Source organism: Leuciscus leuciscus (assembly GCF_965113295.1).
Source record: "Leuciscus leuciscus genome assembly, chromosome: 1".
NCBI lineage: Eukaryota > Metazoa > Chordata > Actinopteri > Cypriniformes > Leuciscidae > Leuciscus > Leuciscus leuciscus.
In genome coordinates, this window is record NC_138725.1 from 60,253,272 (window position 1) to 60,269,134 (window position 15,863).

General features: G+C 37.8%; 1 protein-coding gene across 6 annotated transcripts in view; it reads left to right on the plus strand.

Moving 5' to 3' along the window:
• The window catches only part of hdac5 (histone deacetylase 5), a 78,592-nt gene extending 63,449 nt beyond the window's left edge, over positions 1-15,143 (plus strand). For 4 of the 6 annotated variants that reach the window (XM_082183827.1, XM_082183826.1, XM_082183822.1 and 1 more), the window contains 16 exons: positions 45-268; positions 375-659; positions 4,919-5,084; positions 5,170-5,303; positions 5,999-6,119; positions 6,769-6,818; positions 7,797-7,904; positions 8,039-8,094; positions 8,345-8,432; positions 8,584-8,703; positions 9,065-9,162; positions 9,305-9,423; positions 9,752-9,885; positions 10,603-10,687; positions 10,949-11,105; positions 11,210-15,143. In XM_082183827.1, the coding sequence (XP_082039953.1) occupies positions 45-268; positions 375-659; positions 4,919-5,084; positions 5,170-5,303; positions 5,999-6,119; positions 6,769-6,818; positions 7,797-7,904; positions 8,039-8,094; positions 8,345-8,432; positions 8,584-8,703; positions 9,065-9,162; positions 9,305-9,423; positions 9,752-9,885; positions 10,603-10,687; positions 10,949-11,105; positions 11,210-11,249 (1,985 nt within the window). In that variant the 3' untranslated portion in view covers positions 11,250-15,143. The remainder of the gene's footprint in view (positions 1-44; positions 269-374; positions 660-4,918; positions 5,085-5,169; positions 5,304-5,998; positions 6,120-6,768; positions 6,819-7,796; positions 7,905-8,038; positions 8,095-8,344; positions 8,433-8,583; positions 8,704-9,064; positions 9,163-9,304; positions 9,424-9,751; positions 9,886-10,602; positions 10,688-10,948; positions 11,106-11,209) is intronic. The other 2 variants (XM_082183825.1, XM_082183824.1) reach the window with 1 other exon arrangement.
• The last annotated feature ends 720 nt before the right edge of the window (positions 15,144-15,863 follow it).

Consider the following 15,863-nt stretch of genomic DNA (forward strand, 5'->3'; position numbering starts at 1 on the left):
GCTTTTATTAGCTCACACTTTATCTCTTTATCTTTATCCCACAGTTCCCATGTATGGACAGTCTCCGCTGGTAACGGGTGAGCGAGTGTCCAACAGCATGCGTACAGTAAATAAGTTGCCTAGGCACCGACCGCTGAGCCGTACTCAGTCAGCGCCCCTGCCGCAAACACCGCAGGCCCTGCAGCACCTCGTAATGCAACAGCAGCATCAGCACTTCCTTGAGAAACAGAAACACTACCAGCTACATAAGGTAGAGGGAGCTCTGATGGTATGTTTGATGCTCTGGCCAGCATTTATTCAAGCAAAAAACTTCTTTGGTTTAAGTGGTTTGAATGATTTAGTAAAAATTGCTAACGAGCCCCACCTTCGTTTAGATCCTCTCCAAAGGGGTGGAGCTTCCAAGACAGCCTCCCACTCACCCAGAAGAGACGGAGGAGGAGCTTACGGAAACCACAGAAATGCAAGACGAGCGAGGGGAGGGGGATGATCATGTAAGGGAGGGGCTACAGAAAGAGAGCTCTGGTGAGACCACACCCCCTTCGGAACGACTGGTCCAGTTTAAGGGAGAAAGCACAGAAAGTGACTTGGAGGAAGATGATGATGATGATGAAGCCATTGAACTGAGGGAATGTGACGAAGAGGGCGCCCCCTATGGCCAGGTGAGAAATTACAGCTTGTTGCCTTTTTTATACTGAGGTATTTGTTTGTAAGTTAAAGGTGAAGAGTTTAATTTCTGCAGCACTAGTGTCACTAAATGGAATTAGTGTCTAACATAGGTCTAACACCATTGGTATTTTAACATGGGGAAAAAATGACACGTAACCTTTAATGTGATATACTGAGCCACCAACATGTACTTTGCATGGTTTAGCTAGCTTCTTGAACTTCTCTAACCTTCTAATACTACTGTTAACCTTTGTCCACCATTCCAATAACAACTGATATGGCCAGCTTTCTATTTTTATCCCTTTCTCCTTTATTGCCATTCCCCATCCCGTCTATTTTGCATAACATGCAAAGCAATCAAAACTTATTCAAAAACTTTGACTTTAGTGCTGAGTGAGCAAGGCAGAGCAGTGACTATGCGTGAGTCACTATTCAAAACCTATGCACCTGTGCAACTTAGCTTATTGTTTTCTTTGATATGAAACATGTTTTTTACATTTATTATTTTATATTTATTAGACTAGAAGCAGCTGTGCCTCAAATTTGTGTGGATTTCGTGTTGTTGTTCAGCTTTTAAGATCCATCTGAACGTCTTTCCGATGTTTCTGTCACTGCACATTTCGAGAGCTTAAGTGCGTAGGCAAGTTCCTGATGAGTGTTGCGACACACATGCGGGGGCTTGGTGACTGGAGATCGAGGGTATCCCTCTCAACCAGAGCGATTGCAGCTTTTTCGCCCCCTGAAAAGGAGGGATTAAAGAGGAAGATTGCTCTCTTCTCTTCCTCCCACCAGTGACTCACCACTGGAGGCTGGAGGGTAGCGGACGAGAAGAGGGAAAAAGAAACGTATAAATAATTGCTAGATGGGAAGACGCAGTGAACTCGACTTGGTGGAGGTTCCTCTGAGAGCAAAGGTTTATCTAGTTTGCGGTGCTTGCTTAGGTGTTTAGCTTTAAGGTATTACTATTGCTCATACTTCTGAGTTAGAGATTTAAACAAACCCCTATCCCAAATGATTAAACTTTGACATGAAACTAAGGCATCTAGGAACCAGAAAAGGCTTAAGGCAAGCTTTTGCCACCTGAGCTAAAAACAATACTTAGCATTGTGGTGCCAGTAGTGGCAAGCAACACTCACATTTTGTTCAGAAAATGTGTAAAAATCAGTATTTGCCAAAGAGCTAATTTTCATAGAGCTGCACTTTATTCTTGGATTTATTCTTATCTTGCAAAAAAAAGTACCATGGTTTTAGAATACCATGAAATTATAATCTGATATGGTCATTTTAGCAAGGTACTATAATTTTTTATGAAATTTGAAATAAAACCATAGTTGAGCAGGTTTATTCGTATCTTACCAGTATTATTTATATTCTATTGTAGTTTTTATAAATATTTTGAATTGGCTTTAATTTTTTTTATTTTCAGTTTTCATTTTAAATGTTGTTTAATATTAAAAGTAGTTTTGTTATGTGCCTTTTTAAATTTTATATAAATTAGTTAAATCTATAAATGTTTTGGTTTAATTTATTTTTATTTCAGTTTTATTTTTAAGTTTTCATTTATTTCCAGTTTGCAATTTTAGGCCCGATTTCACAGACATGGCTTAGATTAAGCCAGGATTTGGCCTTAGTTAAATTTTAAGTAGCTTTTACAAATGTGCCTTAGAAAAAAAATTACTGGTGTGAATCTTGAGACAAAACAATGGCACTGATATATTTTAAGATATGTCAGTGCAAGTTGCTTTCAGTTATAACAGCTCAAACATGCATTTTAGTCTGGGACTAGGCTTAAACCTTGTCTGTGAAACCAGGCATTAGTGCTTCAACCTTAGTGCTAACTTAGTCTGATATATATATATATATATATATATATATATATAAACTACAGTATACTGCAACGTCATTGCACTTTTCATAAAGACTTTTTGGATGTGTGAAGTTTTGTAATGTGTTATTAATCTATTGATAAATGTGCATCATTTTATATCTCACAAATCTTGAATCAGTGAATCTGAATATATACAGTGCCTCCTCAAAAAATGTAATGAGAAAATAATACATATTACAAAAATAAAACAACACAAATATTACAAAATATGCTTAAAAAATGTGTGAGTTTTAACAGACCCCCTAAAGCATGCGGTGGGTTTGGTAGGGCGTAATTGAGAACAAATGGGGTAAAGTCATTTGATTGTATATGATTGGTTCGTGCGATAAATCCCGCCTCTTGTTTTGATGCGTGTTCGCGAATCGGTCTGAATGAACAAAATTAAGGCATTAATGGGAAGACTAATTAAAAAGTATATAAACAACACCCACTTATATATCACCGCTTTGTCATGTCATAATCAAACTTGAAATTGCCTAAAAACATGATGGCTGTGGGTTTTTTTGAGTGAGCAATAAGCTTGGTGAAATTAATGTTGTTTTTAACCTGGAAAATGTGACAGCATTAAGTGTAACTGGGACATGAATTTACATTTGGCTCATAAAAAAGAAAAGAAAAAAAACTGTGAGGTCTTTGCCTCCCCATTTCAGAACACCACTGCTACGCTCTGAGATTGCATTATGTATTAAAGCCTATTCGTTTGCATTTGCAGATTTAATCCTCCAAAAGAGCTCATTTTGATCTTAAAACAGACCCCTGGTTGTGAGGGAGGGAGGGAGGAAGGAAAAACAAATGAATGAGTGAGAGTGAATGAGAGGGAGAGGGAATTATTGAAAGAAGAGCAACACACCCTCCTCCTCATGCTCACTCTGCCTGCAATCATTGAGAAAAAATTTCAAAAGAGCACAGCATTAGAATTCAGACTGCATCCTCCTCGCGCAGCGGCAGACTCACACGCTCACACACTCACACACATCTACACATATACTGCTCCGTGAATGGACCCTCTCTGACTCATCTCTCCTTGGTGATTCATCGCCTCCTCCGGACCCCGCCCGCCTTTGCTGCCCTGCACTTCACACCCAATCACAGCCCACCAGGGTGACGTGACACGCCGCAGTGTGTGTTTGTGTGTGTCTGTTATGCGGTGACATGCAGTCACCATTGAGGCAGCGATATACGAAACACTCCATGTCACTTTGGTCAGTCACGGCCCCTAGCTGGCCTTTCCTTCTCATTAAAACACCCCCACCTACATCCTTGTGTGTGTGTGGGTGCCTCTGCTTGCTGCCGAGTGTCTTGAATACAAATTGAGCCCCCGTCACCTGCCATAGTGAGAGAGACAGATGCTGCATAGCTTTAGTGTCTCGGGTAAAGAGAGTGTTGGTATGAAGAAGGGAATTGTGGAAATGTGTGTGTGTGTCTGTGTGTGTTGACATAACTTCAACCTCAAGGTCTCATGCAAGAAGAAAAAACAACTAGTAAGAATCCCATCATCTCGCATGGGCCTCCATTGCGCGTGGTACTGCATCAGCGGCTGTCTCGCTGCTCACGCACACACACGTTCATTCCGCTCGTCTGATATAGAGCAGACTCTAGGGCTGTTTACTGCAAAAGACTTTTGAGTAGGTTTTTGGCAAATGTTCGCTGGGTTTCTTTGGTGACATGCTCCAGACCATGTACTGATGTTTAGTCTGTTATGATCTTAACTTGCTCTTTACACTCACTCACTCCTGTGTTATTTTAATAGTATTTATATAGAATTATAGTGCTTAGTAATATTTAGAGTTTTTTAAGTGTTCATTTTAATTTTAGTTAAAGTTTGTGTCATTTTGTTATGTGCTTTTGTCAATTTTATGTTTTACTAGTTTTAGTAGCTCTTGGTTTTTTTTGTATTTCTGTAGCTTTCAATTTGATTAAATATTTACTTTTAGTAATTTTACTTTTCTTTTATTTCAGTTTTACAGAAACAATTTTTTATAGTTAAGGTTTTAGTTTAAAAACAAAGTCTCTAGGCTGTCAAAATCAGACATTTCGCCCGTCATTTGACACGGGTTACATTGATGTGACTGTCCATGTTTCTGATTGGTTGATCTTGGCGGGAGACTTTTTCAAACTCTATTGAAGTGACTCAAAGTTTTTTTTTAAACTGAATTACATGAAATATTGTTGATAGTGTACTGAACCTAATGAAACTGTACTGAAGTAAATTGAGCTGAACTTATTTAGAGTGTAATGAATAAAACAGTACTGTACCACAGAGAACTGAGAACCGTTTCAAAGCGTGCTGAACTAAATCAAACTGAGATGAACTGAACTGCTGAACTGAAATGAATTAATGATGATTGTGTGCTTTTTCCGCAGTATTTGGATCAGCAGCATGTGCAGCAACTGAATGTGTTCCAGGCCTCCCTGTCCATCACGGGAATGCCCCACAGACCCCTGGGAAGGGCACAGTCGTCGCCCGTCACTTCTAGTCTTAAAGCAGCGCCCCTGAACGAGGTGCCCATTAAGCATCTCTTCACAACAGGTACGCTGCCCCGCTGTCCATCAGTCGAACAAGACAATATCCTTAGTAGATTGTGTTTTTAATAATTTCCTCACTCTCTCTGCAGGGCTGGTGTACGACACCTTCATGCTAAAGCACCAGTGCATGTGTGGGAACACACACATCCATCCCGAACACGCCGGTCGCATTCAGAGTGTTTGGTCTAGGTTGCAGGAAACAGGCCTGCTCGGTCGCTGTGAGGTGAGTGCGCCACCTTCTGGAAGGGTGGAAGAATTAGCTAGAAACAATCAACAAGCTCATCTCTTTCTGTTAAAAAAAACAACACCACTCCATTTACCTGAAAATTTTGCCCTTTCTGTTCAAAAAGTTTGGGGTAACTTAAAAAAAAAAAATAAAAAATTAAATTGACACCATAAATTGATTAAAATGTATTAAAAGTGACAGTAAAGTAATTTATTTTAGAAAATATTTCTATTTTAAATAAAAGCTGTTCATCAAAGAATCCTGAAAAAAAATATCACGGTTTCCACAAAATATTAAGCAACACAACTGTTTTCAACTGATAATAACATTAAAAAAAGGTTTCTTGAGCAGCCTTGGTGAGAATACAAGACTTCTTTCAAGAGCATGAAAAAATCTTAGTGCACTCAATTGTTAAATACTTTTGAGCAGCATATTTTAAGCAATCATTTAGTGGTGAAATTTCACAGTTATTTTTTACAATGTAATTCAGGGTTCCTGAAATTCAGTCACGGAAAATCAGAAAATATTATGAAATTTTAAACAAAATTGTTGAAGAATTTATAATGGCTCAGTCATTATACCAATCAAAAGGATTTTTACAAATAACTGTACAGATAATGGGCCCCTTGTAGTGGGGTTTGGTAAATCATGGATGCTGTCTCAATGTACTTTCTATGTTTGTTTGTGTGCAGAGGATCAGGGGAAGGAAGGCCACACTAGATGAAATCCAAACCGTTCATTCTGAGTACCACACGCTGCTCTACGGCACCAGTCCACTGAACCGACAGAAACTGGACAGCAAGAAACTTTTAGGTGTGCTTTAGAAGCTCTCTGTTGTGATGTGTGTATGGAGTTTCTGCCGTCTTGATTTTAGGACACCAAAACAGGATTCTCCTCCAAATATTCCATCCACAAAAAGCTTCCCTTGCTTGCTTCCTATTTGATGGGTTGCTTAAGCAAACCTCCTTTGACAGACGCCTAGGCTTTTTTTAGGTCCTAGACATTTGCCCACCCCCGCTTCTGAGTCACCAGCAAAGTGTGTGTGTGTGTGTGTGTGTGTGTGTGTGTGTGTGTGTGTGTGTGTGTGTGTGTGTGTGTGTGTGTGTGTGTGTGTGTGTGTGTGTGTGTGTGTGTGTGTGTGTGTGTGTGTGTGTGTGTGTGTGTGTGTGTGTGTGTGTGTGTGAGAGAGTAAGAAGGTTCAGCTATGGACGGAGTTGCCATCACCACCTCCACTTTTATGTGAGACCCCATTTAATTGCAGACTGTTTTGACTTTCAGTGCTCTTTGTAGAACAGTGAGACAGATGATAGTTGCGTCAGTGTCATCCAATGAGCATCCTTGAGACTGAATAAGTACAGCCAATTATGTCATTACCTGAATAGATAATATGTGAACAATAGACGTGTGCCTAAAAACAACACTCCTTCAGATCAGCTTCTAATTTCCTTTTTTAATTTTCTAGGCCCAATAAGTCAGAAAATGTACGCTGTCCTACCGTGTGGAGGCATTGGGGTACGTTTTTTCCATTTTTCTGTCCATTCTTCCCACTTATATAATAAAGGATGAAATGGCATTTACATTGCATTTAACTCTATGTAATAGAAAGTATATATGAACAAAACAGAATACATCTTGATTTGTTTGGATTGTGAAATGTAGATATTATTGGACACTTTTTTTTTTACTTTTGGTTATTGTTAATATAATTATTATTAAAGGTACACTATGTAACTTTTGGCCCTCTTGCAGTAAAAAACAAAACTAAATGCATTTTTCAGAAGAACATTGTTTTGTTTGTGCTTCTGCTCTGCGTGACTGTGTTTATCTGTCCAATAAAATACCTTTCTCACCTAAATAATAAAAACGTTAATCTTTCTCGCTCGTTGTGACAACTAACCTATGCCACTCCCACTCAATTTATGGATATGATGAGACACGCTCAAATGAATCATGCAAGTACGCAAGTTCCTGCGAAAACCATCCCGCTCGGTCTAAAGTATAAATAATTATAAAAAGCTTACCATAGTGAATCAGGGTAAGACAAAACACATTTTGGAAGGTTTGCTGATGCATTTACTCATTATTTAAATTTAGTTCATTTTGAACAAAAAAAAGTTACATAGTGCACCTTTAAAAAAAAATTTTTTTTACTTGAATGTTATAATTTGATATAATAATAATAATAATATATTTTTATAATAATATTTGTATGTATTATTTTATATTAAATTATTTAAAATAAATAGAAAACTCACTAATTAGTATCAGTATTATTTAAGTATAATATAAAAAATATATATAAAAAAACATTTAAATAGTAATAATTATTATTATTATTGATGTTGATACATAATTTTGCACTAATGAATTGTCCCCAATAAAACCATGGACATTTTTTAAGGAAGTGAATAGGATCGATTCTGATTTCATCAGTTTGTGACAGTAGGTCAATATAACAATGATAATGTAACATGATTTGATGTCCTGTAGGTGGACAGCGACACAGTGTGGAATGAGATGCACTCGTCAGGTGCCGTCCGCATGGCAGTGGGCTGCGTCATTGAGCTGGCCTTTAAAGTTGCTGCTGGGGAGCTGAAGGTTCATATTCGCTTCTCTTACCACGTATTCATGTATATTTGATGTTCTGGTACAAATATTACTTGCTTATATTACATCACATTTTCTTCTGTTGTCCTCATCTTCCTTCTCTTCTATTTTTGTTTGATGGATAGAACGGTTTTGCGGTGGTGCGTCCTCCTGGTCATCATGCTGAAGAATCCACTGCCATGTAAGTAGTTTGAAACTTTAATTGAGTGTCTGTGTAACATTTTTAATTTCAAATATTTTAATATGTCATTTAAAGCCGATTACTTTATCATGTTTATTCTATATAAACATCCCCACATGTTGAACATTGGATTGCTTTATGTCTTGCTGTGAGCTTTGTGTGGCCAGATGTTTGATATCTAGATGTACTGTATAAATCATTTATGTGCGTTCACATAAATGAGTCCACTGCTCTGTGTGTGTCTTGGCAGGGGTTTTTGTTTCTTCAACTCAGTGGCCATCACTGCCAAACTCCTGCAGCAGAAACTCGGGGTGGGCAAGATCCTAATCATAGATTGGGTGAGTTTTTAGGGTGAGCTCCATGCGATACACAGCCTCCTGTGATGTTACAGTCTGCATGTGACAAGCAATATTATTGTACTGATTCAGTTTAATTTTGATGAATAAGAAGATTAAAATCTTCTCTAAAAGATTTCAATTCTTTTCATAGGATATTCACCATGGAAACGGGACCCAGCAGGCTTTTTATAATGACCCCAATGTGCTGTACATTTCCTTGCACCGTTATGACGATGGCAACTTTTTCCCAGGCAGTGGCGCTCCTGAGGAGGTAACAACATTTCAGTCACTCTGTGAAGATGCTTAAAGGGATAGTTCATCCAATAAATTACATTTCTGTCATCATTTACTCGCCCTCAAGTTGTTCCAAACCTGTATGAGTTTCTTTTTTCTTCTGAACACAAAAGAAGATATTTTGAAGAATATGGGTGACAAAACAGGCCCATGGCCTCATTGACTTCCATAGTATGGAAAAAAAGAAATACTGTGGAAGTCAATGGGATCCATCAACTGTTTGGTTAATGATATTCTTCAAAATATCCATCCCTTTAATTTGTTAATGGTGGCTTCCTGTAGTCATATGACCAAAATTTTATTTTTTTCTAACTGGTTTTCTCGTGGGATCTTTATAGGTAGGTGTGGGTCCAGGAGAGGGCTTTAACGTCAACATTGCCTGGACTGGCGGAGTGGAGCCACCTATGGGTGATGTGGAGTATCTGACTGCCTTCAGGTGAGATATGTCTGTCTGTTAGGGGGGAAAATGCTAAATATTACTCTCAACATTAAAAACATTTTCTCTGACCCCATTAAATGGTTTGAGGAGCTGTGCAGATCATTTGTAATTCAAACACTTCCTGTCTGTGTGCTTGTAGAACGGTGGTGATGCCCATAGCCAATGAGTTCTCCCCGGATGTGGTGCTAGTGTCAGCTGGCTTTGATGCAGTGGAGGGCCATCAGTCCCCCCTCGGTGGATACAACGTCACCGCCAAATGTGAGTTTGCTGTTTTTCTGTTTCCAGTACCAGAGGTCAGATGGCACAAATGCTCATTTTGTACCCCCTAATTACATAGAAGAGTTGAATTATACACATAGAAGACCATTTAAAATGCAGTCATACATGGACTACGTTCCAGAAGTTCTTCTGGGTCAATAAATATTGCTGTCGTACCACTAGACAGTATTAACTCGATAGAATTATAGTCTTTTTCACTTTTAACCTGCATTTCTGTTAAAATTGGGGGTGTTTAAGATTTACTGAAGGCTTTTGAATTTGTTTATAGTTCATGAATTACCCAGCATGCTCCTGGCTCTCTGTGTAGGTTTCGGCCATCTCACTAAGCAGTTGATGAAGTTGGCTGGCGGCCGTGTGGTTTTGGCACTGGAAGGAGGTCACGACCTTACCGCCATCTGTGATGCATCTGAATCCTGCGTGGCTGCATTGCTTGGAGACGAGGTGCCCATCATTCATTCACAAACGTCCAACTAGCACACGATAGGATTATACAGGCGCATAACTCCATTCTATTTTAATTCTCATGGGTTAAATCTTAAATAATATCTGTCTGCTAGCATTTAATCATGCCAGGGGTACATATTAAAAGATCTTGAATAAGTTCAATTGAAAATTGCTATTGCTATTATTATTTTTAAACACATCATTGGTGTCTCTGGGACCCTAAACATAAAAACGGTAAGGTCAATATCAGCAGAACATGAGCTTTTAAAACTTAAAATAAATCACATACTCTCTTGAGTACAGGAGGTACTACTTTTGAATAAGTAATTACCAGCGAACCTTAAAAAGTACATTCTATATAGTATGAATGGGTGTAGTATGAATATAATACGGATGTACTACATACGACATGTTGTCATTGTCATGTGATCTACAAGCATGAGTTGCGTCACTTCAATTCCCTTTACATATCCTCTCCCTTGGCCTCATGGGATAGTGCCCATTGGACGCGCAATTCTCACCGCAAATAGTAGATCATCCGAATACTGGGAATTCAGACAGTCTACAACACAATGTTTTTTACTTATTATATAGTAGGGAAATGTACAAATTTTGGATGCAGCTATAGTATTCCTGTGGGTGAAAAAAACATAAATTATTTAATTTCTTGATCTATTAATGTTTTGTGTGTGTGTGTGTGTGTGTGTGTTGCAGTTGGATCCTCTGCCAATGACAGTGCTTCAACAGAAACCGTGTCCAAAAGCAACAGCCTCTCTAGAGAGGGTCATTGAGATTCAGAGTAAGTGAGAAACCGAAGGAAACTTGGTTAAGAATTACATTAATTTCTACATTCAGTCCCTCTTTATTTTATAGTACGAGAAGGGTTTTATATTTAGAAATTTCTTTAAAAGATTAAAATATCCAGAAATCCGTTTTACCGGATTGTGTCCATTGTTCTGACATAGCATAGAAAATGTTAATGAAATATTTAAAAAATCAGTTTTGAGGTCTTGATATGTAATTCCTGATCATTATTTATTTATCTTCTCGTGATCTGTAGGTAAACACTGGACGTCTCTGCAGAGGCTGGCTCCTACAGTGGGTCAATCTCTCCTGGACGCTCAGAGACGAGAGAAGGACGAGGCAGACACTTTGACCGCCATGGCCTCTCTCACAGTGGACAACGATCAGCAAACGACTTCCACAGAAACCAGCAGGTATCGCATCTGGAGTCGAGTCTGTTGTTATACACCGTATTCCGAACATTTAACATATAACTTTTGGCCTAACTATAACCGGCAACCAATTATTCCTTCCTCAGATCTGCAGAGGAGCCAATGGAGGAGGAGCCCGTGTTGTAGAAGAGCGAGTAAAGTACATCACTGCTCCAACCTTCTTGTCCACGTGTGCTTGGCACTGGTCACCCTGACGTCACGCCTCATGTTCCTCCTCCCAGGTCTTTGATTGGTTCCCTCGGTCCTTCACTCATTTCCAGGTGCTTGACTGACATGTTCACAGCCCACCCACTTTCGCTTTTCTGAGGTAAAGCATTGCAAACTGTTGCCGAAAGGGGACGACAAAGGCATGATGGGTAATTGCAGGACCACTCAGTGAGGGTTTGCTCAGCTGGATAGGCCGAACAATGGACGTACGTGACTTACTCTTCAGAGAAAGGCCTTTGATTTCAATTTATCATTGTATTGAACTGGGGACGTATAGAAGAAAATGCAACAAAACAAAAAAAGAAGAGGAGGAAGGGAAAAACGACACGACAGCATGTGGATGTTGTTGCTCGGAGGGCCGCGAAATAAGCTTTGTTTTCTGTACAAAGTATAAGAAATGTACAAAGTTCCAAAAAAAGCCAACAAGCAGCAAAAATACTTCAGCACAAAACACACATATACACTCATTCACAAAACGAACATGGTTCCCAAAAGAGGAACCAGATGTTCGGGTCGTGACAAAACACCTTTTGCAGACAAGTATACTCGTTTACACTGTACCGTGTCGATTATTTGGTATACTTTTGCATCTGTATAATAACAACCTGTTGTGAAAAGCACACAAACATATGAGAAATATATATATATACATACATACATATAAGCAAATATGTTTTGTGTGTACCGTATACACAATTGAACACATAGAAAAATATATAAATACTTTATATCCCCTTTATGAAACATTTTCTTATCAGCTGTGGTTGTACATACAGTAAAAGAGCCTGCAGACTTTTATCTGGAAGTGGAAGAATGATGGTTAGCCTTTTTTTCCCAGAAGCATTTCTTTTCTTTCAGAGAAAACAGTACTTTTTTTGGAATATACGGCTTTGCTATAACATGCTCGCGCATAAACATAAATAACGGCAACCTTATCCGTTTTACGACAAAGGTGTAAAATACGAAGAAAGGATTTTCAAAGCGTCCATCTCGACCTTCGTGGAGAACGAGGAAAGACGCGTTGTGGTAATGTCTGAAGAAAGACTTCTTTTTTTTTTTTTTAAAGAACTTGGTGCCTTTTATACTAAGGAAAACATTTAACAACACCAATACTTAACGCAAATCCTCAGACTTAACTTTCATTGATTTGTTTGATTTTCAAATTGCCTTAATTTTTTCAAAGAAAACAAATTTCAGCCATGAACGACAGAGCAGCACAAAACTATTATTATCTTCCTTCTGCCCCGATTTCTTTTCTTTCTTTCTCATTGTTTTCTTTTTTTTTTTTTTTTTGATGTAAATGTTGTGTTCTTGGAAAAAGGTTTTGATACTCCTCCTTTTTTATTTTACTGTTAACGAAAGAAATTCAACGATTGTTTTATTTATCAGTCCTGTGCAATAGACTAGCACATGACGTGATTTGTTTGGAAACACTGACAATGTCGTGACCAACTTCCTGTTTGTTTTCTTTATATTAACGCCACCTTCCTTTGTACATGTATTTGTTTGGCTCCCTTACACTCGTTTATTTGACTTTATTTCCATTGGCGAGAGAGTGTTAGCGGTGACTTTTTTTATTAAAACATTTCCTTATTTTGTACAAAAATGTAAACGAAAACAAAAAAAGAGTCTATATCAGTGTTAATTTCATCATTTGATTTGAAGTATTCTCTGATAAGGAATGTACAGCGTGGTACAGATATTATCGATGATGATGTTGATTTATGTCACTGTGCAGTGCATTTGGCATTGTCCTTTTTCAGGATTTAAGGATATTTTTTTCTGGCAATAAGAGTGACTACCACTTTTTTTGTTTAATACTAAAATACTACAAACTTTTGGTTACATTTTCATCATCTTTTGATATAGCTTTTGTGCTATCGATATGGTTCTTTTTCACCAGACTAATTAGTATTGTTCATAACTGCTCATAACAGTTTGTCGTATGCTGATTAATCACTTGTGCACTTGTGGATGAAATGCAATGGCTTGTTTATGACCCTGAAATAATGATCCTTTATTACATTTTCACTGTGTGACAACAGTTTTGGGGGGCCAAATTCGATTTAATCTGCTGCGTCTTTATTTAACGTCACCCTCTTCCTTCAGCAATGTCACAGAAGCAACATTACTTGGTCTGAGAGGTGACAACGTGTCTAATGGCAAGTACTTTCAGTGAGACTGAACCGGGTCTCAAGCATCTTGCACTAATACTACACTGTAGGTCCGAACCTAATTGTGTGTGTGGTTTTTTTTGTTGTTTTTTTCGGTTTCAGACGCAAATTATGAGGCATTAAAAGCAAAGTGACTTATCTCAGCAAACGCGTTCAAATGACACGCGAACTCTCTCGTCAGCGTTTTTTCTTTGTGTATGTTCATTGGTTCACTGATGAACTGTTGATGTTGAAGCGACAGACATTTCGATGCGCATTTCTTGACTCTGCTCTCATTTGATTTATTTATTTGGAGTCAGAAATGGCTGCTGAAAGCAAGTTGCATTGCTTCTGGATCAGTGTCTCGTTGTAAATCGATGAAAAATTAAGTACCTGCATTTTGTCTCTTCTCTTCGACAGCCTCATAGCCTCTGGGCAATAACATTACAAAGTGATTTTTAAACAAAAGGCCAGTTTTTTTCACAACAACAGTCCTCTAAGAAGAGCCATGCCACCATTGGATAAAGTATTTATACGTCTGAACTGTATGTTGAAACACTAAAGTCAACTGTTTTGCGGTCAAAGAGAAACAGGAAACAAACACTTTGTGAAAATCAGGCTGACACTAAGCCTCTGTACTTAGATACTGTAATATACACTAAGACAATTTCCCTCTTCTATGTGGCTGTCTGAATCAGGAACTACTGTGATCAGGTTTTGTAACGTTTGGATGTAGATCACCACCCATTTGTGCATAGTTTTGTATCTTCACCCTATATGGTGTCAAAGAGTTTATTGACCGTGCAGTTGGTGGTGAAACCTTTTTCTCTCTTCTTTCTCGTTCCTCTTTTTTTAGTTTAAAGGATGAATCCGGCTGGCGTGTTGGTCCCTTTTTGAGACCTAAACCTTCTCCTTCGGTGTGTTGGGTTAAGCAATACATAGAGAGGGGAAATAATCGATCAGATGTAATACAGTATGGCGCTTGGCTTTCTTAAATAAGGCACTGAGGGAGGCTGTTCATTTTACGCAATGATCTTTACACAAAGAAAACAACGTCAACGGCGTGAACGGCCTTACGACGACGGACACCGGGAAACCTCTGTATGTGTAAAAGACATCGACATTCGCCATGGAAGATAGCTTTACTGTCTCTGCCACATATTTTGCTATTGGGTAAATATGTATATTTATTGATAATTCATATGTTGTGTATATGTTGTGACCTATGATCGTCAAGGTTCAAAGAGTGCTTGTATATTTTTTTGACTTTTTTGAAAGAGAGGTTGTGACTCCTTCACTGTCCCTTTGTTTCTTTGCTGTTCTACATCACTTGTTGTGATTGGTCGTTTCAATTTGTGAGAACTTTTAACCTTACATTTTTAAGATCCTTTCTCTCTCTCTCTCTCTCTCTCTAATCTCCTCTTTTTTGTCTATCTTCTGGTCATATTGATATGCAGAAGTTATCTGAAATTATCAAAGCACATTCCCTGATTTATTGTGTTCTTTCAATGCTTTCATGTTGCGACAATACAAAGGTGTGTATACTAACTGCAACACACGTGTATATAGGGTGCATATATGTGTACACATGTGCAATACACGCTATTTGAGCAATCTATTACTGTGACTATTAATCATTAAAAATTGCTGTCCCTTTGAATCTTGCTGGGTTTTTTTTGTTTTTTTTGTCATTTCTTTAAGCAACAATGAACTTTTCAGCATATACAAGGAAACCTTTGGGCAGTGGTGATACACATACTGTTCAACACATTTAGTTTGTGAAATAAGTCTGTTGCCCTTCGTCTTAACTTCCAGCAGTGTTGTCTAGATTTGTATGCTCTGCTTATCGTCTTAAATGGGTTCAAATCGATGCATCGATATTTGTGACAAATATTTCATTTTAGAGCTAAACATACCCTGATGCATTTGTTTTCATTCAGCTTGTCTCTATTCATATAATAGATTTTGTAATATTAAAAGGTTCTTTAAAATAATTGAATCACTGATAATTATCAATAATGTATTATTACTATTATTATTTGTATTTTTTATTATATTTATAAAAAAAAAATTTATAAAACTTTTCATATTCTAATGTATAATTTGTACATCTAATTTGTAATGTAATGCATGTAGAAATATTTTCATAGGTATTTAAACCATATTTTTCTATAGCATAATAGAAAATATAAATATTGTGAGTGTGAGATGCAAGTTTAGCCAAGAAATCATGTAATGAGGCTTTTTTTTTTTTTGTCATATAGTTTAGGTGTTTACAAACATGGGAAAGTTCAGTGGAAAAAAAATATGTGTATATATATATATACACACATACACAGTAGTCAACATTTGAAGTGGATCAAAATCTTTTATCAAAGTT